At 39.6% G+C, this 27,250-nt stretch overlaps 1 protein-coding gene across 1 annotated transcript in view; it reads left to right on the top strand.

The window, feature by feature from the left end:
- Positions 1 to 27,250, top strand: part of LOC126253099 (HEAT repeat-containing protein 3) — a 329,591-nt gene that overhangs the window by 188,380 nt on the left and 113,961 nt on the right. Inside the window, exons 5-6 of the mRNA XM_049954206.1 lie at positions 21,440 to 21,546; positions 24,142 to 24,279. Of these exons, the coding sequence (XP_049810163.1) occupies positions 21,440 to 21,546; positions 24,142 to 24,279 (245 nt within the window). The remainder of the gene's footprint in view (positions 1 to 21,439; positions 21,547 to 24,141; positions 24,280 to 27,250) is intronic.

Below are 27,250 nucleotides of genomic sequence, written 5' to 3'. Positions count from 1 at the left end.
GATCCTTCAGACATTGCTGAATTTTTGCTTTACCCTCCAAAGTGTCCACATGCAGAACTATCATTGTGATCCCCTGACCCATAAATACGTGGTAGAATGAAACTACTTACCCTTCCATGCACCAGACCTTGAATCATACAGTGTTCCATTTAATGAATTTGAGTGCCGCAGTTCCTTAGAAGATTTTCGAGATGCAACCTCGTGACCCAGTAAAATCCACACTCAACTGCTTAAATCCTTCGTGGTGATAGCATACAACACATCCTTGGGTTTCTTAACTCTGTTAGACAAGAAGGGAAATTTTCCTCCCAATGTTGGGAGAATATTATTATTCCTGACCTGTAATCAGGAAAAGATCTGCAAACTGTGACTAATTATCAACCAGTTTCTTTAACAAACTGGTTGTGTAAATTATTTGAAAGAATTGCCAACTGATGACTATGTAGGTGCCATGTAGCCAAAGGACGTTTCTTGCAGTATCAAAGTGTCTTTCTGATACTCTAGTCCATCACAGCCCAACTGATGCATCTAGAAACTGCAGTACACAATGCTGTAGTGCATCGCCAACACCTGATTGCCATGTTCCTCGATCTGCAGGAGGTATATGACACCACTTGGTGCTATCACCTCCTGTCTACACTGCATTTGAGTGGGTTTTCCATTTTTCTACAGAATTTCCTATTGCTCCAGCAGTTCCAGGCCCAGATAGGTTCAGCCCTCAGCAGGCAATATGCATAGGTAAATGCAGTCCCATAGAGATTGGGTTTGAGGAAAACATTTTTGCCACTGAAATCACTGTTACACTAATTCCCATTGGATCCACTGCCTCACAATCACAGTATTTGTATGAACTTTACTGTATTACAATTCATCATTGCATAATGTGGAGCCATGTAAAAAGCACAACACTGGCTCCTGAATCCTGGGTATCAATTTTCTCCCAGAAAAACTCACCTCATGTACTTTCGCCAGCTCAGGTCTGTTCATCCATGCCCAGAACTTCACCTAGGTAACCGGTTACTTGAAGTCATTGAAAATTCCAACATTAGATTAGATTTATTTATTTTATTTATTTATTTATTTATTGTTCCGTGGGACCACATTAAGGAGAAGTCTCCATGGTCATGGAATGAGTCAATACATGAAATTATAACACGATTGTAGAAACAGATCAAATGAAATATAAGAAACATATTCAGGCGACACGTCGTTAGTTTAAATAAAGAAAATCTAGAATGTAACACTGGAATTTGCTTAATTTTTAAGCTCTTCCAGGAGCTCCTCGACAGAGTCGAAGGAGTGAGCTATGAGGAAACTCTTCAGTTTAGACTTAAAAGTGTTTTGGGCTACTGCTAAGATTTTTGAGTTCTTGTGGTAGCTTATTGAAAATGGATGCAGCAGAATACTGCACTCCTTTCTGCACAAGAGTCAAGGAAGTGCATTCCACATGCAGATTTGATTTCTGCCTAGTGTTAACTGAGTGAAAGCTGCTAACTCTTGGGAATAAGCTAATATTGCTAACAAAAAACGACATTAAAGAAAATATATACTGTGAGGGCAATGTCAAAATTCCCAGACTATTGAATAGGGGTCGACAAGAGGTTTTCGAACTTCCACCACACATAGCTCGAACAGCCCGTTTTTGAGCCAAAAATATCCTTTTTGAATTGAATCAGAAGAATTACCCCAAAAAATAATACCATATGACATAAGCGTATGAAAATATGCGAAGTAGACTACTTTTTGTGTTGAAATGTCACTTATTTCAGATACTGTTCTAATGGTAAATAAAGCGGCATTTAGTTTCTGAACAAGATCCTGAACATGGGCTTTCCACAACAGCTTACTATCTATCCGTACGCCTAGGAACTTGAACTGTTCCGTCTCGCTTATAACATGCCCATTCTGTCTGATTAAAACATCAGTTCTTGTTGAATTGTGAGTTAGAAACTGTAAAAACTGAGTCTTACTGTGATTTAGCATCAAATTATTTTCCACAAGCCACGAACTTCTTTCATGAACTACATTATTTGATAATGTTTCAATATTACACACAAGATCCTTCACTACCAAGCTGGTGCCATCAGCAAACAGAAATATTTTTGAATCACCTGTAATACTAGAAGGCATATCATTTATATAAATAAGAAACAGCAGTGGCCCCAGCACCGATCCTTGGGGAACGCCCCATTTAACAGTGCCCAATTGGGACTGAACATCATTACCACTCTCAATATTGCGGAGAATTACCTTCTGCTTTTTGTTCTTAAAGTAAGAGGCGAACCAATTGTAAGCTACTCCCCTTACTCCATAATGGTCCAACTTCTGCAGTAATATTTTGTGGTCAACACAGTCAAAAGCCTTCGTTAAATCAAAGAAAACACCTAATGTTCGCAACCTTTTATTTAATCCGTCCAAAACCTCACAGAGAAAAGAGACTATAGCATTTTCAGTTGTTAAGCCATTTCTAAAACCAAACTGTACATTTGACAGCAAATTATGTGAATTTACATGCTGCAGTAACCTTGTATATACAACCCTCTCAATAACTTTAGCAAACACCGATGGCATAGAAATAGGTCTATAATTATCAACATTATCCCTGTCTCCCCTTTTATAAAGTGGCTTCACTACCGAGTACTTTAATCGGTCAGGAAACCGACCACTCCTAAAGGAAAAGTTACAGATATGGCTAAGTACTGGGCTAACATACATGGAACAATACTTCAGTATTCTGCTAGATACCCCGTCATATCCATGAGAGTTCTTGGTCTTTAGTGATTTAATTATTAACTCAATCTCCCTCTTGTCAGTATCATGGAGGAGCATTTCAGGTAACAGTCTCGGAACACTTTTTTTCTACGAGCGCTATATGATTCCCTGTTGGGACTAGGTTTCTATTTAGTTCACCTGCTATATTCAGAAAGTGATTATTAAATACTGTACATATATGCAACTTATCAGTAACACGGACATTCCCACTATGCACTGATTCTATATCCTCGACCTGTCTCTGCAGACCAGCCACTTCCTTTAAGACTGACCATATGGTTTTAATTTTATCCTGAGACTTAGCTATTCTATCTGCATACCACATACTTTTTGCCTTCCTAATAACTTTTGTGACTGTTTCTAACACTTTGATATAATTGCCACTTTGTTCTACAAGATATTCTTATACCTTTAGTCAGCCACAAAAATCTTTTAGACTTAAAATTTGTGCATCATTTTGCTAACAGAATGCCCTTCTAGTAATGACGAATGAACAAAAATATTGCTATGGTTGTTCTACTGTTCCCTTGCACTCTCGTTTGAAAGAATACGGTTTGCATAAGATTATATGAATTAAGCAGGTCTACCAGCATCCTTTTCCTTGCACAATCACTTATACAATTTATATTGAAGTCACCACATATAACTAACTTTTTGTATTTCCTATAAAGTGAACCAAGAACCTCCTCTAGCTTTAGCAAAAATGTTGTGAAATCGGAGTCTGGGGATCTATAAATAACAACAGTAAGAAGTTTAGCTCAACTAAATTTAACCACACCTGCACAACATTCAAACACCTTTTCAGTGCAGTACTTTGAAACATCAATTGACTCAAATGGGGTACCGTTTTTCACATACATGGCTACTCCCCCACACCGCAAAGAGCTCCTAGAAAAGCTGCCAGCCAACCTGTATCCTGGTAAAGGTAGCCTCTGAATTATCTCCTTATTTAAAAAGTGTTCAGATATACCAATAATTTCAGAGTCAACATCTATAAGCAGTTCACTAACTTTATCTCTAATGCCTTGTATGTTTTGATGAAATATACTAATTCCCTCATTAATCGGATACCTAAGCTTTGTCAAAAGTGGTTTGTTTGTTAGAGAGACTTCCCTTAAGCAGGAATACCTGTCAGCTGACTTCAATCTAAAAAAGGTACAGCTCTAACACCCACAACTACCGGAATTTTCCCATGAGTGATCCCACCACCCCCACCTATGCTGTCACCTATAAGCTTTGCCAACCTCCCCTTTCCATACCTGTTGAGGTGCAGGCCATGTCTAGTGAAACCCGTCCTGCTGATAGACTCCACCGACACCACTGAAATGTGACTCATGCCTTCTGTCATTAGCGCACCCCCAAGTCCCATGTTATTATGCCTGACGGCTGTATTAAGATGAGGCCGATCGTGACGCTGAAACAGTTCCACGAAATGCACATTCGTGTTGCCAGTCTGAGTGGCTATCTTTTTCAGGTCACCATCTATGTCTTACTCCCCATCCCTATCAATACTATTACCAGCCCCACCCACAATCACTACTTGATCCTCTTTTGTAAAATCTCTACATAACCCCCCTATGTTAAGTCACCTGAGCCAATCCTGCATTAGGCTTCACAATGCTGTTGACCTGGTACTCACTCCCCAAAACTTCCTGCAACTGCTGGCCTACACCTCTACCATGAGAACTACCTAACAGCAGAACCTTCTTCTTTCTCTTAGACTTTGCAACTGTCCTAGCCACCGTAACTGCTGAGGTCTGCTGCATACTTCCTACATCTACTGCTACTAGAGATTCCTCTCCACTAGACTCTGACAGTTGGTCATATCTGTTACAAACACCAATTGTAAAACTATCTGAAAATCTCCTCCTCCTAGCAGATCTCTTGCCAACAGACAGCTCCCATTCTCCCTCCTCATCCTATCTAGTTCCTCCTGTGCGTTTTTCAACTGCACCTGAAGGGCACAGATCTTATGCTCCTGCTCCTCTATCAACTGACTCTTGCTAAATAACCTGCAGTTACAGGAGAGGATCTCACCAGAATGCCCACTGGCTTCCCCACTGCATTCCCCCCAGTGAAAATACTTCGAACAAGTCTCACACCGCAATCCACGACTCACGAACCTACGGCAAAGCCCACACTTCTCACTCATGGTAAAATTTTACAGTTATTGAAACAAGAAAACAACTTTATCTAAGTTCTGCTACTACAATAAGAAGATGTTAAAAACTGACTACAATAATCACAAACTTGCTCTACAAGGAAAGTAACTATTACTATTATTGACAGTATTAATCAACAACAAATGAGAATATAACAAAATACTAACACAGAAAGAAAATCAAACATCTAATGACAGTAATGAAACTGAAAGCAGTTCGCAAAAATTTCTTCTGAAGTTATTTCACCGGAAAACACTAAGAACACCGGTTGAAGACTACTAAAGTTCCTAAATAAACTACTATACACAAACAATTAATTAGAACTTAGCTATCGATGCGCCGCTACAGCTGCAACTGGTCGCGCGGAATGTAAACACGGGTACGAGGTTAAGTTGCTCGATACGAAACACTCACAAATATCAGGTCACAACACAAGAAAGGCAGAGGTGAATGAAGAAACCACTAATAAGTCACTTATATAGTAAATATTATCACAAAAACCGTTAAAATATATATCTGCAACCTAAAAATAGATGAAAACTTAGAGAGCGATTTCACAAGCAGTCACGTGCTTTTGTTCCTAAGACTCAAAAAATTAGATGATTCTCGTGGGTGTGGAACATATCAGAAAGTATAAAATAAAAACACACAACATTTGAGTATAATACTTACTACCCTCATAATTTGTCAGGAGATTGCCGAAATTGGTGAATACATTGCAACAAATTGGAACAGCTAATATTTACAGAATCAACAAGCTGGCAGAATGAAACACTGTTATGCACTAGTAATAAATTTATCATACACAAAATACCTAGTCTTGACTGTTGTACCAAGTGCTGTCAAAACTGAAATAAAACAGATATTGTTACTTAAGCTGGCTTAAGTCTCTGTTACGATGGATGTATGGAGTAGGAGGAGCTGCCTAGCAAAAAGTCTTTCGAACTCTCTTTAAACCGTGCTTTATCTGAAACCAAGTTTTTAAATGGTTGCTCATAATTTGTTGAAAATGTGTGTTCCTGAATATTGGATCTCTTTTTGGTCCATGGTAAGCGATTTTAGGTCTTTATGTAGATTGTTATTATTCCTAGAATCAATACTATCTATTGAGCTATTGGTTGGAAATAGCGGTGTATTACTTGCAACAAATTTCATTAAGGAATAAATATACGGAGAAGCAGTGGTTAGAATAAAAAGTTCCTTGAACATGATGATCTTGAATTTACGCCACAAATGATTCATATCACATGCTTTTGCACCCTAAAAACTTTTGCTCGGTTTGATGAGTTGCCCCAGAATATAATCCCATATGACCTAATAGAATGAAAGTAAGCAAAGTATGCAAGGTTTTTTTTATATTTATATCTCCTACATCTGACATCATTCTCGCAGCAAATGCAGACTTGTTTAGGCGCTTAAGCACTTGCGTGGTATGCCCTTCCCAACTGAATTTATTATCGAGTTGTAATCCCAGAAATTTAACACACTCAACCTCTTCGATCTGCATGTCTTCATATGTTATACACATGCTGGAAGGAAATCTCTTACAGTTTATGAACTGCATATAGTGTGTCTTCTCAAAGTTTGACGGTGAATTCGCTTTAAACCACTTATTAATGTCTGAAAATTTGGTTAGCAGCTATTTCTAAATCTGTACTTGACTTGCTACTTGTTGCAATGTTTGTATCATCTGCAAACAAAACAAACTTCGTATCTGGCAATGTAAAAGATGAGAGGTTATTAATGTATACAAGAAAAAGCAATGGACCCAAGATGGAACCTTGAGGAACATAAAATGTAATTCTCAGTCAAATGAAGACTGCTTACTGCATAGGTATTTTGCAGTGACACCCTTTGCTTCATGTTAGATAGAAAAAAGTCAAACCATTTCTCAGCATTGCCGGGGACACCATAATATTCTAATTTACTTAAGAGAATGTTGTGGCTCACACAGTCAAAGGCTTTTGACAGGTCACAGAAAATGCCAGTAGTCTCTTATTTATTATCTAATGAATTAAGTACATTATCACTGTAAGTGTAAATAGCTTTCCCTATATGAGAACCCTAAATAAATCCAAACTGTGACTTGGACAATATATTATTTGCAGCCAGGTGCTTAAGGAGATGCTTTAACACAACTTACCAAATATTTTTGAGAAAGCCTGCAAAAGTGAAATTATTAGATAGTTTGATGGTACTTCTGTATGCCCCTTCTTGTAAAGAGGCTTAGCTTCAGTATCTTTTAGCCAGTCTGGAAATGTTCTGCTGATAAGAGATGGATTACACGAAGAACTTAAGGTAGAACTCAACTCGCATGGGCACTCTTTGAGCCGGCCATTGTGGTCGAGCGGTTCTAGGTGCTTCAGTCAGGAACGGCGCTGCTGCTACGGTCGCAGGTTCGAATCCTGCCTCGGGCATGGATGTGTGGTGTCCTTAGGTTAGTTAGGTTTGAGTAGTTCTAAGTCTAGGAAACTAATGACTTCACATGTTAAGTCCCATAGTGCTCAGAGCCATTTGAACCATTTTGGCACTCTTTGATTAACTTTGTTGATATGTTATCATACCCACTGGAATACTTAGATTTTAAGGATTTTATGACTGTCTTTGGGAGACGTGAGTGTCATTTCCATTTTACTGAAGTTGTTTATAAAGACTGGTCTCAGATACTCCATTGCACTGTTCACCGAACCTGATAACCCCAGGCTGTCAGTAACAGAAATGAAATACATGCTTAAGAGGTTTGCAACATTACATGTACTTGTTACCAAAGTCTCATTTATTTTTAGAGCTATCGGTTCCTCTTCCTTTTTGGCCCCACCTGTCTCTGTCTTCACTATGTCCCATACAGTTTTTATTCTGTTGCCTGATGTAATCATCTTTTTCTCATAAAGCTGCTTCTATTTCTGGATTACTTGCTTCAATATTTTGCTGTATTCTTTGTTATGCATTACAATTCTAACATCAGAGCCGTTCCTAGATAGTCTCCTTTTTGTCCCACATGATATCTTTATTCCTTGTGCAATCCACAGTTTATTTTTTGACGTCCATGTTATTTGAGTTATCTTTATTGGAAAACAGTTTTTAAAAGTGTAGGTAACTTTATTAATGAACGCTTTGAATTTTCCATTTGAGTCAGAAATATTGTAAATATCTATACAGTTCGTGTCTTTTAGCAGTTTCCTGGATTTCTCAATTTTTGACTTACTTATTACCCACCTGTACTCAGATTTAATAGATTTTTTAATCCTGACAAGTTTCAACATTTAACACAAGATGCTGCATGTCATGATCCAATAGCCCATTTACTATTTGTTTTGTGATATGACTTTTTTCCCTAAATTTGTCTACAAAGATATTACCAATAGCAATCTCAGAGCATTTACATATCCTAGTAGCAAAGATCACAGTAGGAACTAAATTGAATGATAGTGTTCCTGACGGCAATAATTGTTCACTGACAGAGGTTTACAATAAATCCACATTAAAATCACCAGCATGTATGTGCAACCAGCATGGTTACACATACATGCCAGCTAAAGGCAAATTGCATGAAGAGAAAACTTAATACCCTATAATTTGTCAACAGCACCGTCTGGGGGCAGACTGCATAGTTCTTCTGCAATTGTACAAAGCTTAGTTCTTAGTCTGCATGGACTATGGATGCGTTGCTTACAGATCAGCAGCACCATCAGTACCGAATTTGTGATGCTCTCTCCACCATAGTGATGTGTGGCTGGCAAGTGTTGCCTTCTGCAAAAGTTCCATAGATAGTCTCCTGGTGCAAGCTGGTATCCCACCACTGAGGGTCGGATGCCAGTAATTCTTAACCAAGAACCTTATTTCACTCATGGCTCTGCCTCTGATGGGATAGGAAATTCATGTGATTGAGCTGCGATTAGGAGATGACAAGCTGATTTTTGAAGTAGTCTCATACAAGGCCTGTCCAAAATATTTGGGAAAATTCATAATTTGGAGCGAATTGCATTTGGCATTCCTTAATACACTTGTTTAATATGTGTGAAGTTTCATTGTATGTCCGTTAGTTGTTGTTCAGTACTGTATTAACTAGAAGGTTGTGTTGCGTGGTTTGCTAATTTGAAGATGGTAGAAATAGAGGATCAATGTGCCCGCGTTAAATTTTCCATAAAACTCAAGAAAACCTTTAGAGACACACACCGAATGATGCAGGAAGCATATGGTGAAGGGTGCTTAAACAATACTCAGTGTTACAAGCGGCTCGCACGGTTAAAAGTGCCTGGATGGAAGTTAAAGATGACCCTTGTTCAGGGCACCCACCAATGTCTAATCAACAACACTCATGTTAGGAGTGTCAGTGAAATTGTGTATGTCTATCAAAGACTGACTGTCAGAGAGATTGCAGAAGAATGTAATATTTTGATTGGGTCTTGTCATGAAATCCTGACAGCATTTTGGAATGTATCGTGTTGCCACCAAGTTCGTCCCACAGCTTTTGAGTCAAGACCAGAAAGACCTTTGCCCTGCAAGCTGTGAAGAGCTTTTGGATCGTGCAAATGAGAATGAGATTTTCTGTAAGAGAATTGTAACTTACGATTAGAATGAAGTTCCACCTTCGCAATGGGTCAGGAAAGGTCCTCCAAGACCACAAAAAGCTCATCAGGTCAGGTCAAATGTCAAAGCCATGCTGATAGTTTTCTTTGGCTTTGAATGATTAGATCTTCATGAATTCATGTCACTGGGACAAACTGTTAATCAGTGGTACCATCTGGACGTGTTGCAATGCCTGTGAGAATGTTTGAGAAGGAATCAGCCAGAAATGTGGTGAGACAATTCATGGCTCTTGCATCACAATAACACACCCACACATTCATCCCTCTCGGTGCGTGATTGATGCACAAAAAACAAAATCACTGTGCTGCCTCATCTTCCGTACTCTCCAGACCTGGCCCTTGCAGACTTTTTTTTTTTATTTCCAAAGTTGAAAACTCAGTTGAAAGGACAAAGATTTTCAACGATAGGTGAGATAAAAGAAAATTCACAAAAAGTGCTTTGCGCAAACCAGCAAGAGGCGTACCAAGACGGCCTCTTATTTGGGTCTTTCACCAGTGTTTGTCACCATAGGACATGGATTTGTGGGCAGTAGTGCTGTGGGGACAGACAGTGATGTATGGGCAGTGGAATATGATTTTTGTATGAGTGAGAATGATAATGAGCTAGCTATCCTTTATTTAATTACATGACAAGAGAGTGTAGTTGTGATTCCAGTCCAGAAGTGCATTGAGTGAGACAGGAAGTGCTTGCTTCGTGTCTGGTCAGCAGGTGCACTAGGAATGTTGGGTGTATGTGACAGTGATGCTCAGGAGATTTCGGAGAGAAGGTGGGAAGATGGGAAGGATAATTCATTCTGCATAGACCTCCACAACTTCAGTGTAAATGTTGAATGACTGCTTATCGTTCCAAATGCAGCTCCCAAGAATGGTAGGGACTTTCAGACGTGAATTAGAGGACAGCTGTCAAAGTGCAAATACTGATGTTGATTGCTGGATTTCTTGGGAATAGAGCTCCTCATGAAGCAGTTAGTGAGACAGGGTTCAACAATGGAACAAAGAAGGAAGATGTAAAATAAGTAGGGGAGAAAGTTCTTAGACATTGAATTCTGTTCATAAAGATGTCATCAATGAATCTGAATCCAGTTAAACTTGTGACGTGGAACGGGCGAATGCCCAGTGGTCAGGTCATTTATAAATTGCTTGGGAATTTGCTCAAAGCAATTTTAAATGTCCAAAATCTGGGCATTTATGAAAAAAGTACTTCAAAAAGTTATTATTGCTGGAAGGTATAATTTACCAATTAAAATAAGTGACAGGACGATAATCCTGATATTAAATGTTTGTGCTTAAACTTCTGTAGATCATAATTGCTTTTATTACTAAGAATAAAAGAAAAGAAGAGAGAAGTATCTTTTTTATACACACACACACATACACACACACACACACTGAACAGCTGTGAGGTGATAAGCCGCTATAAAAAAAAAAAAAAAAAATATTGTCCTTCTGTCATCGCTTTGTAATATAACATGATTTATAATCCATGTCAAATATCTGAATATTATTGAAGAATGACTAAGATAACAAAATTATTACTGAATGTATTGTTGCAGAAGAAGATGAGTAGCACCGTGGTGTTATGATACTAAAATGTTGCATGGAGGGTCGTGAGTTCAAAACTCACCTGAACTGCAAAATTTTAATTTCTATATTCGGTTCAAGTACATTCTAGAAGTATCTATAAATGTCAAGAATCATTGCACTGGAATGTTCTGTAGCTGTATGTTTTCTGGCTGGAGGCAGTTCGCTCCGCGCTCTTTTATGTGCAAGTGCTGAATAAACCTTCATTAAGTGAAGTTAGTGTTTGTCATTCATCTAATTACACCTTCTTCTACGTGACATTATTCTGGTGGAGACGCAGGGTATTGGAACTTGTGATTGTGCACATTATCGACGCACAGTGGCTCCCGTCAGGCCATGACAGAGCCGCTGTTTACGTGGCAAGAAACCCGAGTTAGAGCCATATTCAACAGATCACAAACTATTGGAGACAAGAAGAAGAAGAAGAGGACGTTATGATGACAGCAAATGTGTGCCACCACATGAGACATTCTTCTGGGTTCTCTGGCGACGATGGATGGCAAAGATCCAAACAAGTGGCTGAAGGTATATGAGAAATTCACAAGCTGGGAAGTATTCCAGGTGGAACTGTGAAAGTATTTCAGCGACACCTAACGACAAAAGTGCAAGGCTGAAGATAAATTAAAGTGCAGGGCACAGCATCCAGGATAAACTACAGCACCCTACATTCAAGACATCTTGGTGCTGTGTATAATAGTGGATCCTAGAATGAAGGAGGAAGATACGGTTGCTCGTCTCGTGAAGGATGTTGCTGAGGACATGTATCAAGCCCTTCTCCTGAAGGTGGTTTCGACAGCAGAAGACTTCATAAAATGTTGCCAGTATATCGAGACAATGCATCAAAAACAAATTACATGCAAGAAGTTTGAACGGCTTTCAAATGTCGTATCGATGTCTGTGATGCAGGAAGCAACTGATTTCACAAGTGTTTTTCATCATATAGTGAGAGAGGAAGTTTAGAAGGCATTTGGATTGCACTGCGAGCAAAAAACTGAAACGCTTCGAGGTCATAATAGAGGAAGTGGAACAGACATTGAATCCAATCTCTTGTCCTTCATTTCCCTCTAAAACCATGAAAAAGTCAAGACACAGGCAGAGTTTCATTCCTACAATGCCTCATGAGAAACCTGCTTGGGCACCAAGGAAGACTTGACATCTGGAGGACCCAGGATAACCAACCAGTATGTTTCCACTGTGGATGAGCGGGACATGTGGTGCACTGTTGTCGAGAAAGGCAGCTGATATTTGATGATGCCTGCGCCAGAAGACAGCAGACTGATCTTAGACGACGCCAACTCTCGGAAGATGAAGATGTGGGTGCAGGACGATGTAGGTCACCATTGTCGCACGCTAGCTGCTGGAGAAGACGCTCTCCAACACGCTGATAAAGGTCTCCATCGCTGTTTAGAAGCTCCCGTCGATCACCTAGCCGCTGCAACCTGGAAAACTATAGGGTTCGACCTTCCTTGGAGGTGAGTCCGCCGAAGAGAAAAATCCTCCACCGTCAATCACTACAAAAATGATAGGAAAAGTACATCAATATCCTCATGACTGGCCGACCAGCCCAAGCTCTTGTTGACTCTGGAGCATCATATTCAGTCATTTCAGAGATGTACCGTCACCAGTTGCAGAAAACCGTATTCGTCGACAACAAAACATCTCTGCTGAAGGGTGGCTAATGGGAAATATGTAAAACTTACAGGAAGATGTACCATTCATGTGGGTATAAGTGGTCATAGACAGCCCTTAGAATTCATTGTCTTACAAGAGTGTAGTCATGATATCATTCTTGGATGGGACTTTTTTATAGCTTCTCCAGCAATTACAGATTGTGATCACTCGAAGATTATGCTAGACAAGATGAGATACTGTGGACAGAAAGATGCGCATCAGTGTGTGTGGAGACACTGTGCTTGAAGAAGTGATCATTCCTGCAGTCAGCACTAGAAAGGTAACTGTCACGTGTCATGCTGTGCATCAACCAATGGATCTTGTAGTGGAATGTGAGAGAAGCATACCACTGGAGAATAACTTGGTCATCCCAGTCTCTGCCGTCTCGTTTAAGAACAGATTCAGTGAATTGTGGATAGTCAACTGTCACCGAGAACCACAGATCCTTCCAAGATGCATGTGCGTAGCAAAAGCTGAGCCATTAATTGCAGAACAGCAGAGTGTCATAGAAACCTCCCATGCCGAGTCTGTGGGCGTAATTAGCGCTACCACTAAGAGACAAGATCTTCTAGCTCGACTATCACCAGATTTCACTAAGGAACAACAGAAGAAGCTACTTGCCTTTCTTCAAGAATTCTCTGAATGCTTCAATCCACGGGTGAAGAGCAAATTAGACAAAAAATGAAGCACTGGATTAGCACTGGAGACCATCAACCAGTAAGCCCGAGAGGATACCATGTCAGCATCGGAATTTCGAATAATTCGCAACGAGGTAGAGAAAATGATGAATAATGACTTCATTCAGCCTTCGCAGAGCCCATGGTCGTCACCAGTAGCCCTCGTCAGGAAGGAGGATGGCAGTTGGCGCTTTTTTGTTGATTCCAGGAAGCTTAATAAGACAACTAAAAAGGACATTTATCCTCTTCCACGAATTGATGGTACACTAGATTGTCTGAAGGGGGCTAAGTTTTTTTCAACTGTGGTCATGTACTCTGGATACTGGCAAATCAAAGTAGTGAGGCTGATCATGAGAAAACTGCATTCTTCACCCCTGAGGGCCTGTATGAGTTTAAGGTAATGCCGTTTGGTTTGTGTAATTCACCAGCAACTTTGGAACGGATGATGGATAATCTTCTAAAGCACCTGAAATGGACGATGTGTCTTTGTTATTTAGATGACATTATAGTGTTCTCAGAGACATTTGATGAACATATAAAAAGACTGAGGGCCGTTTTTAAGTATCTCCAACAAGGCGGACTGAAACTTAATCTAAGAAAGTGTCTCTTTTCTAGCAAAAGAAATCAAAATACATAGACACCTTGCATCAAACGAAGGTGTGCGGCCAGACCCAGAAAAGGTGAGATCTATAACAGGATTTCCTATTCCTAAAAGTATTATAGATGTGAGAAGCTTCATATTATGTTCTTATTACCATTGTTTTAGCAAAGACATTGATATAAAAGCCAGGCCACTCCAGGAGTTGTTTTAAAGCTGATGCTAAATTTACCTGGGGTGGTGCTCAACAAGATTCTTTCGATGTGCTGCGAAAAGCTCTGACGACTGACCCTGTTCTTGGTCTGTATGATGAGAGAGCACCTACAGAACTACACACAGATGCCAGTGGGTATGGGATTGGGTGCTGTTCTGGTGCAGATTTGGGATGGAAAAGAGAAAGTTATAGCCTATGCTTCTAAGGCACTTACAAAAGCTGAGAGAAACTACTCAACTACAGAAAGAGAATGTCTTGCTGTGATCTGGGCTATGTGCAAATTTCGACGGTATCTCTATGGAAGGCCATTCACAATTGTTACAGACCATCATTCACTTTGTTGGTTGACAGATCTTAAGGATCCAATAGGACAACTCGCCAGATGGGCACTACATCTTCGAGTATGACACTACGTCTTCAAGAGTATGACATTTCCATAGTGTACAAAAGTGGAAGAAAACACCAAGATGCTGACTGACTGTCAAGAAACCCTGTGCAAGACCATCAAGACTTTGATGAAGATAGTGACTGTCTCGTTGCACTCCAGGATATCTCTGCTGAGCAGGAGTACGCCAAGATATCTCAAATTAAAGATATTTCTTGCCTTAAATCGGGCAGAGGATATGAAAGGACAATTTAAGGTAGTTAATGGATTACTTTGCAAGAAAAACTTTGATCCGTTTGGAAAGAGGTGGCTACCAGTGATTCCTAAACACATGCACTTAGATGTTCTACAGAAATTCCAAGAAACACCTGAGGCCAGACATTTTGGGTTTATTAAGACATACGATAGAACCTGCAAGAGATTTTTCTGGCCAGGTTTATTTAGGAGTGTCCATCACTGTGTGTCATGCTGTTGAGAGTGCCAGAGGAGAAAGGCAGTTGCTCAGAATCCACCTGGCCGACTCATACCAATTCCACCAGTCGAAACACCTTTCCAGCATGTTGGGGTTGACCTCAGATGATTTCCAACGACTGCTAGTGGCAACAGATGGATTATTGTTTGCACTGATTATCCGACTTGCAATGCTAATACAAAAGCCGTGAAAACAGCCGAAGCATTCAAGATAGCCAAATTCATTGTAGAAGACATTGTATTAAAACACTGTGCCCCATGGCCGTTAATTACAGATTGAGGGAAAGTTTTTCAGTCAAATCCTGTGACAGAGATTAACTGTCAGTGCAACATTACTCATCACATGACGACTGCCTACCATCTGCAAACCAACGGGCTTACTGAACGCCTTAATAGTACCTTGGCCGACATGCTATCAGTGTTCGTCAATGATGAGCAGAGAAACTAGGATGAGGTGCTACCTTTCGTGACATTTGCCTACAATACCGCCAAACAAGACACCACAGGATTTACACCATTTTCCTTGTGCATGGGCGTAAGGCAACTACGATAATGGACACTTTGTTTCAGTTATATCGTGATGACATGGAAGACTACTACGTAGGCCAGGTGTTAACCAGAGCTGAGGAAGTTCGGCAGTTAGCTAGACTCCACACACTGCAGGCTCAAGAAAACAATTGCCTAAGATATAACGCGAGCCACTGCCCTGTTGTCTATCAGCCTCTCCACATGCTGCAGGCTCAAGAAAACGATTGCCAAAATATAATGCAAGCCACCGCCCTGTTGTCTACCAGCCTGGTGACCTCGTCTGGCTCTTCACTCCTGTTCAAATGGTTGGTCTCTCTGAGAAGCTCCTCATACGCTGCTTTGGACCTTATAAGGTTGTAAGACAGTTGTCTGATGTTACTTATGAAGTTGTCGATTTTGACCCCGACCAAGGCAACACAAGATCAGAGATCCGGTCCACGTCCTTAGAGTGAAGCCCTATAAGGATCCTGCAACCCGTGGTAAATTCGAAGCTCCAGAGACAGGCAACAAGCGGAAAGGTGACGAAGAGCATAGCAGCAAAAGAAGGTCTAAGCAGATCACCACCAGGGTGAGAATCAATCATCAGGAGTCGGAGTATGCAGGACCGATGACTCATTCCCAGACTAGGACGACGTAACACCGAGATGCTGTTCTCTGTCGCAGAGTTAAATGTCTCGGAAGAAGCTGAGTAGCACCATGGTGTAGTGGTTATGATACTATACTGTTGCATGGAGGGTTGTGAGTTTTTAACTCACCTGAACTGTACAATTTTAATTTCTATATTCGGTTCAAGTACATTCTAGACGTATCCACAAATGTCAGGAATCGTTCTACTGGAATGTCCTGTAGCTGTATATATTCTGCCCGGAATCGCTCCACGCTCTTGTATGTGCACATGCTGAATAAACCTTTGTTAAGTGAAGTTTGTGTTCGTCATTCATCTAATTACACCTTCTTCTACATGACATTATTAAACAGCCGTTGTGTGTTTATTGATGCTAAATTTATTCTTAAATGTTAAACTGTTTCCAGTGGGGGCATGGAGAGAATGTTTTATTGACAGATGGTAGCGACATTTGAGACATACTATAGTTTTCTGTTTTGCTCTTTTCTTCATTTTCTTTTGTATGACTACACTGCTGTGAAGATAAAATGAGAACACCAACATAAAAAGGATTTAATAACAAAGAATCAGTGCCCACCTTGCAGGAAACCTTCTTGGTCCAGCAATACGAGTAGGTAACCTGAAGCCTATCGAGATGCTGAGTAAAACAGTTTTGTTTGTGACACAGCAAAGAACACTGGACTAAATGTTATTCAGGTTAGAGAAAACTTGGCTGGTTATAGGGACAAACAAGGGACTTGGTCTAGACAATTTGTGTGTAAAGAGTGGGTCCTCACACTCGTGAAGATAAAAATTATTGTGTAAAACCTTTATTGTGGTGGTGAGGTCTAGGAGAAACTTGTGAATTGGCAGAAGATGCTGTAAAAATTCTGGCTTTACTAGTTAAACGTGCTGCTACGTCTTCCTTTAGGACTTTCGGATGTATCCACAGTGATAAAAGAAACACTCGCTAAATGAGAGCTGCGAAACTGACCTACCTCTCTTATAACTAGTAGTTGAGTGGAGCGGGAACACGACATAAGCCTATCGATTCCAAGAAAAAACCCATACTGGACTGCTCAAACAAAGACAAAAACTGAGGCAGAGTTGGAACTTCATGATTCTTTATCAACTTATGGAGATCAAGACACTGAGAATAGTTTCTTAATTTCTTTAGAGGAGGAAGAGGAGGAGGAGGAAATTAGTGTTTAACGTCCAGTCGACAACGAGGTCATTAGAGACGGAGCGCAAGCTCGGGTGAGGGAAGGATGGGGAAGGAAATCGGCCGTGCCCTTTCAAAGGAACCATCCCGGCATTTGCCTGAAGCAATTTAGGGAAATCACGGAAAACCTAAATCAGGATGGCCGGAGACGGGATTGAACCGTCGTCCTCCCGAATGCGAGTCCAGTGTGCTAACCACTGCGCCACCTCGCTCGGTAATTTCTTTAGAGTAGGATTGTACAATTAAAAATACTACCTACTTAATCTATATTTTATTTCAAAAATTACTTGTAACCTTGGGTGGTGTTTCCCCCCCCCCCCCCCCCCCCCCCCCCGCCCCACAACCTCAAGAATTGACCTTCTTAAAGATGTAAAAATTGTTTACAGTCCAATTTATTGCCCCTAGTTTCAACTTGGTTACCCAACCCCTAAAGAAGCAGTGTTACAAAACACATTTTTCAATACAAAATATAAGCATAAGTTTTTTTTTCATAAGCACCACTTCAATTAATCTTTAAAATGCATAAATGCCCAGGCATTTTACACTACTAGATTATATGTTAGGAAACCACATGGTTACCAAATATTCTTGACTTTGGTCCATGAACAAGTTACCATTGGACGTTTTAATAAGCATTCAAAATGGTACTGCATGCCTGTATTCATTTTGTTTCTCTCAAAGGAGACTAATAATATGGGTGTGTGTATAGTCAGTCAGAGTTACCAAAAACAAGGGAGATTTTTTTGGGGGGCAGGAGCAATTGTTTGAAACTTCCAAATACACTGGCACACACACTTCCATTATTTTGATGTAGTGGTAAATTGTGAAACACCCCCAAGCACACTGTACCAAAATACTTTATAAGAGATAGTTTTCATTCAAGTCAGCAGCGTACTGTTCAGTAATCAACAAAGAAGCATCTAACCAAGTTGTACCAGTAACACCACTAAAAAAAAAATCATCAAATTACCTTCCGTTAGGAATGTCAAATGCACTCAATGACTGTGATATTACTTCCTAAATGATGGAGAACAGCAATTAGTCTTCCTATCCTCTCAGGCTTTATTAAAGCACCAAGTCTAGATTTCGGCTAGTTACTAGCCATTATCAGTGCACTATTTCAGAGTTCTAATACGTCCCCTAATACATCAATCCCTTGTTGTTCAGGCTCCTGTCAAAGTTCATTCAAGAACAAACTGTGACAGAGCTTTAAAAAACAGTGGATTGACGTACTAGGGCATGTATTGATGTGGGGTAGTAACAAGGATCGCACAGTAAATGCACCAAGGAAATAAAATACTCTTTTGGTAGTGATGGGGCCTGAGGATGGCAGTAGTGTGCCGCCGAAACTAGTCATGTGATTAAAAACAATACAGACATTTCTCAAGATTCAGCTGTAGTGGTAATTTTTCTGATGCTTTCTGTTTGAGTGGTGGTGTACTTAGGTGCTGGTACACTGCACGAGACATTCTTACAGAGGTTGACAGACCATGTCCAAGGCAGAGATAAACATACTGTAAAGTGCAGTGGTGGCTGTCGTGTAAGAGCACCTGAACACCCTAACTTTTGACACCTTGTGGATTTATTGATCATTTTTATTTTAACACTGTTAAACATAATGTAGATGGGGTAATCTGAAATACACAGCACTAAATCTACCGTGCTGTGCTATATTGCTCCTTTAGTCTCTGTGAAACTAGGCATCATGGTCGTGATCACACCTTCACTTATGCACTTTTTGAAGAGCTGAATTTGTACAATTGGTGTGACATAATTGTCATATGGACCAAATACATACGGATTTGACAAACAACATGCATGGTTCACAGTGTGCACTGCTTGCCGTTACCACTAAACTAAAAGTTTACATCAATGCCACCAGGTGGTAGCACACAACAGCAGACTTTTATCCATGTTCACTTGGCATAAATCGTGCTAGATGGTAGCACACTCAACAGATATGCCAATTCACTCACTATATAGTAAAATTAGATTGGTGACCAGTATATGTTATAGTTATTACTGACAGAAAAACCTATTTTGTGGGATTCTGAATTATATATTGTACATTAAGTATTGAATTTTATTGTACAGTAATCCATTTGAGGCACTGAGAACCATAAAGAACATCATCGTCAATTGTGAGACTAGCATTTATTTATGCTTCTGACATCTGTCGATCTTAAGGTGGGTTAAATTTATCTGTGCTGTAGGGCCACATTCTACATATATCGGAACATTCACGAAAAGCAATCTCACAGGTTTCTCTAATATTCACTTAAAAATAAGGGGAGGGGGGGGGTGTTGAAGACAGTGTGCTTTTGGTCCGAATGGCTCTCAGTGCCTCTTTTATATTCTAGTCAAGTGACCTTGTTGGTAGGTAGTACTACTTGAATTTAAAAATTTCCCCAAACAGCAGTTTGTGTTCGGAGTTGGTTGTTTGCTATGCAATAAGTGTAAGGTGTTGTGAGGGTCCAATGTAAGAATGCCCCGTTTTCATCCCAGAAGTTAATTCGCTTACTAATACATGAATTAGTGATCTTGTACATTTGTCTGAAACAATGAAAAAACACAAAAACTCTCACTTACACAAAAATGAGAGATGGAGAGTAGAGAAAGCTTAACCATAATTTTGTTCTTGCGATAAACTGTACTTAATTATTTAAAAAACAACAAAATTCAGCAAAAACAATTCCTCCTTTTTTCAGACTAGTTACGCATATTATTATTATTATTATTATTATTATTATTATTATTATTATTATTAGTTATTGACGGCAGCTGAAGTTGTATAAATATGTTGATAAGCATCACGGTTACACAGCAGATGCTTCTAATTTCGCACTCTGATATTTATCTGAATTTAAAAATTTGTGGACACCCAGAATGTATACATACGAGCCACCACTGGTAAAGTGGTTCTCTTTTAGTTAAGGAGTTGACGTGCAGGACTCGTATGAAATTATTTTAAAGAATCATTTGTAATAAGACTACTAGTCTGGTATTCACATGCTTCAGTTACCTTCTGTCACATAGGGTACCTGGCTCATAATTTTGTAATTTCATTATACTCAAGAATTCAAACTAATAAAAATATGGACATGTATATCTCACATCTGACTCCTACAATCCCAAAGGTTTGTTTCCAGCAACAATCGTAGCACTTCCCCTTTGTTGTGTGAGAAATGTCCAACCTATATTCAGTTTCCGTACACATCCATTCTGAAATATAGGCCCTTTAGTCTAGAAAAACACACCTTTTAGTGGAATAAAATCAGTGCTTGGTATAGATTTGTGAAGAAATCAACAGGTAAAATGCCCAAAGGTATGATGTCCTTTGCTAGGAGCTTATTTCATCCTACCCTTTCAGCATTTGTTGGAGCAAGCATTGCCTTACTGAAACTAGATATGATGCTGCATGTGTTAAAGATACAAAAAAAGTTGTAGACTCATCACATCTACTTGCATGCCATTAATGTATACAGATAAAAATGGCCCGATGTTCAGATTATACATTTGTCCATATCTGATGTTACATGCAAGATTCTCCCTCTTGTGTTTCCTAACATCATGTGGATGGTTTGAACCAAATATTAGGTTTGTTTGGTATCTATTCGTGAAATGTAGCCTTGTTGGATGTCACAGCGGTGTTTAACATACCATTACTTCTATCACTGTGCTCATTCATGTCCAATATGAAGTTGAAGCCCTGTATATTATCTGTTCAAAGCAACTTGTGCAGGATCTGCCACACAGAATTGTGCACAGAATCATTTTTGGTGCTTTGACATAAATTGCATACACCATACAATGGATCTGTAGTCCTCTAAAAAGCTTCATAGAGTGAGAACTTAACTGGCTGGTTACAGATATTTCAATATTTTAATTAAAATAATTTGCTATGCAGTTTATTGAAAGATACAGCATCATTTCTGTTCAATTGTGCTGCTTTCTTTCTGTTACAGTGAAAATAACACAACTGCTTTAATGTACCTCAGTGAAGACAATATTAAAATACTTGCCAGATGTTTAGATGTTCAAAAATATGGAATTGAAACTGCTGTTGCTGTTGGTGAGTATTCCTTATGTACAGAATAATGTTGTTGTTGTTATCAGCCCTGAGACTGGTTTGATGCAGCTCTCCATGCTAATCTATCCTGTGCAAGCTCCTTCATCTCCCAGTACCTACTGCAACCTACATCCTTCTGAATCTGCTTGGTGTATTCATCTCTTGGTCTCACTCTACGATTTTTACCCTCCACACTGCCCTCCAATGCTAAATTTTTGATCCCTTGATGCCTGAGGACATGTCCTACCAACCGATCCCTTCTTCTAGTCAAGTTGTGCCACAAACTTCTCTTCTCCCCAATCCTATTCAATACCTCCTCGTTAGTTATGTGATGTACCCATTTAATCTTCAGCATTCTTCTGTAGCACCACATTTCGAAAGCTTCTATTCTCTTCTTGTCCAAACTATTTATCGTCCATGTTTCACTTCCATACATGGCTACACTCCATACAAATACTTTCAGAAACGACTTCCTGACACTTAAATCTATACTCGATGTTAACAAATTTCTCTTCTTCAGAAACGATTTCCTTGCCATTGCCAGTCTACATTTGATATCCTCTCTACTTCGACCATCATCAGTTATTTTGCTCCCCAAATAGCAAAACTCCTTTACTGCTTTAAGTGTCTCATTTCCCAATCTAATTCTCTCAGCATTACCCGACTTAGTTCGACTACATTCCATTATCCTCGTTTTGCTTTTGTTGATGTTCATCTTATATCCTCCTTTCAAGACACTGTCCATTCCGTTCAACTGCTCTTCCAAGTCCTTTGCTGTCTCTGACAGAATCACAATGTCATCGGCGAACCTCAAAGTTTTTATTTCTTCTCCATGGATTTTAATACCTACTCCAAATTTTTCTTTTGTTTCCTTCACTACTTGCTCAATATACAGATTGAATAACATCGGGAATAGGCTACAAGTCTGTCTCGCTCCCTTCCCAACCACTGCTTCCCTTCATGCCCCTCGACTCTTATAACTGCCATCTGGTTTCTGTACAAATTGTAAATAGCCTTTCACTCCCTACATTTGACCCCTGCCACCTTTAGAATTTGAAAGAGAGTATTCCAGTCAACATTGTCAAAAGCTTTCTCTAAGTCTACAAATGCTAGAAACGTAGGTTTGCCTTTCCTTAATCTTTCTTCTAAGATAAGCCGTAAGGTCAGTATTGCCTCGTGTGTTCCAACATTTCTACGGAATCCAAACTGATCTTCCCCGAGGTCGGCTTCTACCAGTTTTTCCATTCATCTGTAAATAATCCGCGTTAGTATTTTGCAGCTGTGACTTATTAAACTGATAGTTCGGTAATTTTCATATCTGTCAACACCTGCTTTCTTTGGGATTGGAATTATTATATTCTTCTTGAAGTCTGAGGGTATTTCGCCTGTCTCGTACATCTTGCTCACCAGATGGTAGAGTTTTGTCAGGACTGGCTCTCCCAAGGCCATCAGTAGTTCTAATGGAATGTTGTCTACTCCGGGGGCCTTGTTTCGACTCTGGTCTTTCAGTGCTCTGTCAAACTCTTCACCCAGTATCGTATCTCCCATTTCATCTTCATCTACATCCTCTTCCATTTCCATAATATTGTCTTCAAGTACATTGCCCTTGTATAGACCCTCTATATACTCCTTCCACCTTTCTTCTTTCCCTTCTTTGCTTAGAACTGGGTTTCCATCTTAGCTCTTGATATTCATACTAGTGGCTCTCTTTTCTCCAAAGGTCTCTTTAATTTTCCTGTAGGCTGTATCTATTGTACCCCTAGTGAGGTAAGCCTCTACATCCTTACATTTGTCCTCTAGCCATGCCTGCTTAGCCATTTTGCACTTCCTGTCGGTCTCATTTTTGAGACGTTTGTATTCCTTTTTGTCTACTTCATTTACTGCATTTTTATACTTTCTCCTTTCATCAATTAAATTCAATATTTCTTCTGTTACCCAAGTATTTCTACTAACCCTTGTCTTTTTACCTACTTGATCCTCTGCTGCCTTCACTACTTCATCCCTCAGAGCTATCCATTCGTCTTCTACTGTATTTGTTTCCCCCATTCCTGTCAATTGTTCCCTTATGCTCTCCTTGAAATTCTGTACAACCTCTGCTTCTTTCAGTTTATCCAGGTCCCATCTCCTTAAATTCCCACAGAATAATATAGAGTACTAAAGTATGGCTGTATTTCCTGTCACATGAGAGGTAACAAATATGATCACAGTGATCTTGGTGAATATCAATAAAAAAATATTTCTTAAATCAGAAGTAAGATAATGAAACAGATAAGATTTTCCTAAACGTTAAAGCTCTATGACGTGCTTTCAGCATTACCCAGCTTCGTCGGAGCTGATCTTCATCATCCAAACAAGTGTCTCTTGTAAAAATTTTCTCATATGCTTCAAACGAAAAGTAATTTGGCTTTATTAGCTCATTATTTTGTATGAAAATCTGACTTGCACAAAAGAACTAAATATATCAGTAACTTAAAAGTCTGGAATATTCATTGCATCTGTAGTAACCACTAGATTTGGATGTATGTTACTTGTAAGAGTAATTGTCACCCACTCCTCTGTCAAGTATCACTCAGTGCATGTATCTTTCTTTATTTTCAGCACAATGTTTGCACACAATAACAGAAAACAATCCAATTGCAATAAAGGTTCTACAAAATATGGAAACAACTTGGCACAGCCTGCTGGAACTAGAAGGAAAAGAGACAGAATTTCTCTTGTTTAGAGTGCTTATCTGTGGTAAGTGGAAGATATATTGTACTAGTGAATTTAACCTATCGGTGTGATGTCGAATTATGTGTCAGTAAATCATCAATTCACTCAGGCTCCATTAGTGTTTGTGATGTGTCTTGACTGAATCCTAGCAGTTACACATGCGCAATAAATTTTTTTGTAGGAACCATTCCCTTATCTGAAACTTAATTAGCTATTTCTTTTATTCTGCATTGAACGAGAAATAGGTGATTAAGTTTCAGACAGTTAAATTTATTGCATTTTCTCTGGCACTTGTGCATAGACATTTCTGATACTACACAGCTGACATTTTATGTTCGCAGAATAATTATAGTTTCATCATCAGAGAAAAACTGGTGGACTTGGTTCTGATGAGACACTACAATAGGGACAGATATGTGTGTGTGTGTGTGTGTGTGTGTGTGTGTGTGTGTGTGTGTGCGCGCGCGCGCACAAGTGTGTGTTGATCGATGTGGGTCTGCAATGGTAGAATCTTGCTTCAGTGGCTACAGACAGCTCTGTGGCTACAGTTGGGCAAAATATCGGCCTTCATGGCACTTTCAGAGATATGCTAAAATTGCAACCCATTCCACATGAAATTTTTACACTACATTGCATTCTCCATCAAGAGAATTTATGTGCCAAGATGTGAACATGCGGGAACTGATGAGTGAGTTGATTTGTATAACAAGTTTCACCCACAATCAAGTTCTGAAACGTCACCAGTTCAAAGTCTTTTTGGAAGACCTGGAAAGTGTTATGTGCCACGTTGCAGTGAAATACTTGGGCTGAATCAAAGTAAAGTTATGGAGATATTTTTTGAACTATGAAGTGATATGCACATAAGAGGTAAGCCTGTTGCAGAATCGAAAAATGAACAGTGGGTAGCAGATTTGGCATTCCTCTGTAACATTATACACCAAATGAACATTTTGAATTTAGTATTGAATGGTAAAAACATGATTTCTAAGTTGTGTGACTGCATTGAGGAGTTAAAGATAAAACACTCTCTGTGGAATGGACAGCTAGGAAACGGGAACGCTGCTCATGTCTACAAGCTGCTGACTTTGACAATGGGACAGAGTGGAATTTTGAACAGTCACAAAATTAACTCTTTAATCTGCTCAATGAATTTGAGATTCATTTCCACAATTTTGTGTAACAACTTATTTTGTCCGAATTGATTTGATATATTTAAATGAATCACATTGCTGATTTTGGCATAATTGGCATCCAGGATTTTGGAAAGTAAAATGAAAAGGTTAATGTCTTTCCACTTTACCTTTCAGTTGGTGTTGACAATGTGGAAACATTTTTGTAACAAAATTACTTTCGTAGACTTTCATAAGAATTTTCCTCAACATAAATTTCTATGACTACGAGTCTGCAGCTACAATTTTCTTGATGTTTGAGTTACATCTTGTGCGAGGCATTTTTTCTGCAATAAAGGGAATGAAATGTGTCTCGCTGACAAACTTCATATTAGCAGCACACACACAGTGGTACCAGACGTTGATGCTGTAGCAAAAAGCTAAATAAGTAACATTCATTGACAAGCCGTATTTTTATGTTGGACATTTTAATAAAGTAATTACAAAGTAAAAGTTCACACCAATTTAAATTTCATCATAAAGCTGCTCCTGTCATATGAAGTATTGGGTTTAGTACTTAAATGTCCCATGTTCTTCATTTCATCAGAATATTAAAAGAATTTAAGTTTCATTTCATTGTAATCTGTCATTAATACAACAGTTTTAGAAAATAAATTTGCTACGAAACATATTAGTAATACATCATGAAGAGCTACATCTCCTTACAACATGACATTAGTAGCAGTAGAATTAAGACTCGTTGGCAACACCCTCCTGGGGTGGAGCAATGCCTCGTTGTAGGCACCTTCAGTGCTGGGAGGGGGGGGGGGGGGGGGGGGTTGTATGCCTCTGACACTGATTGCTGTGCCGGTGGCAGCAAATCTACTGGCAGGACCACCAAAACCAAACAGGCCTCAGTAAAGAGCCTAACGAAGAGTGTCTCACAACCTAGGGAAGAGAGAGCTGTTTTTTCCTTGGAGAACTAAGGGAACTCTGCCAGCAGTGGTTGAGTACAGCCATTATGATGCCATATTTCGTAAGCTGTGGCTTGGGCAGTACTGCCAGATTTCTTCGACCATTAACTCTGGGCATACTTCAGGGGCCATTGTTAGGTGCAGTGATGGAACATTGTGCGGCCCTCTGCCGCTAAAAAGCTGTAAATTGTAGTGTGTAACGTAAAGATGTCTGTGTGTAAGAAACAGTGTGCTGTAATCCTGTTTTGAATTCAAAGAGTTTGTCCATACATGGAGCATCTTCTCCTTCAGCATGACAGTACTAGACCACATATGAGCACTGCAACATTTGCAACAATCTGATGCCTTGGACTCATTGTCATTGATCATCCTCCATACATTCCCAACTTAGCCCCATGTGAGAATTAAACAGTGAGGAAGTGGTGCAAGAAAAGATACGTCAACAAAGTCAAACATTCTGTAATGAAGGTATTAACAAACTGAGTGATTGTTGAGAAATAAATATGTAGACGTGAAGAATAAATGCTCAGAATATTAATCGGGATTGCCACAAGTTCTGAAAATCTAGGAATACCAGGGAATTTGAAACATGTCAGGGAAATCCCTGCTCCCTTGTTCTTACTGCTTCTCCTTATCTACCATTCCCCTCAGCTTGCAGTCAGTGATACCACCACTTCTTGCCACTGGCCTAGCAGCTGCCAATGAGAGGCAGGGAGGTGTGAGGAGTGGTTTGTTTGGATCTGATTCTCAGAGACTATCAACGCAGTGGCTGGAGACAGCGGTCATGTGTGCATGAGTTGTATCTGAGTAATTGTGTGAAAGTGTGCGCGCTCTCATTTTCTGACAAAGGCAATGGCTGAAAATTTAGTTGTTAGAGTATGATTGTCTTTTATACGTGCCTGCCTGCAGCTC

Source organism: Schistocerca nitens, chromosome 4 (genome assembly GCF_023898315.1).
Source record: "Schistocerca nitens isolate TAMUIC-IGC-003100 chromosome 4, iqSchNite1.1, whole genome shotgun sequence".
Classification (NCBI taxonomy): domain Eukaryota; kingdom Metazoa; phylum Arthropoda; class Insecta; order Orthoptera; family Acrididae; genus Schistocerca; species Schistocerca nitens.
The sequence above is the reverse complement of the archived record's forward strand: the minus strand, read 5'-3'. Positions and strand labels throughout refer to the sequence as shown.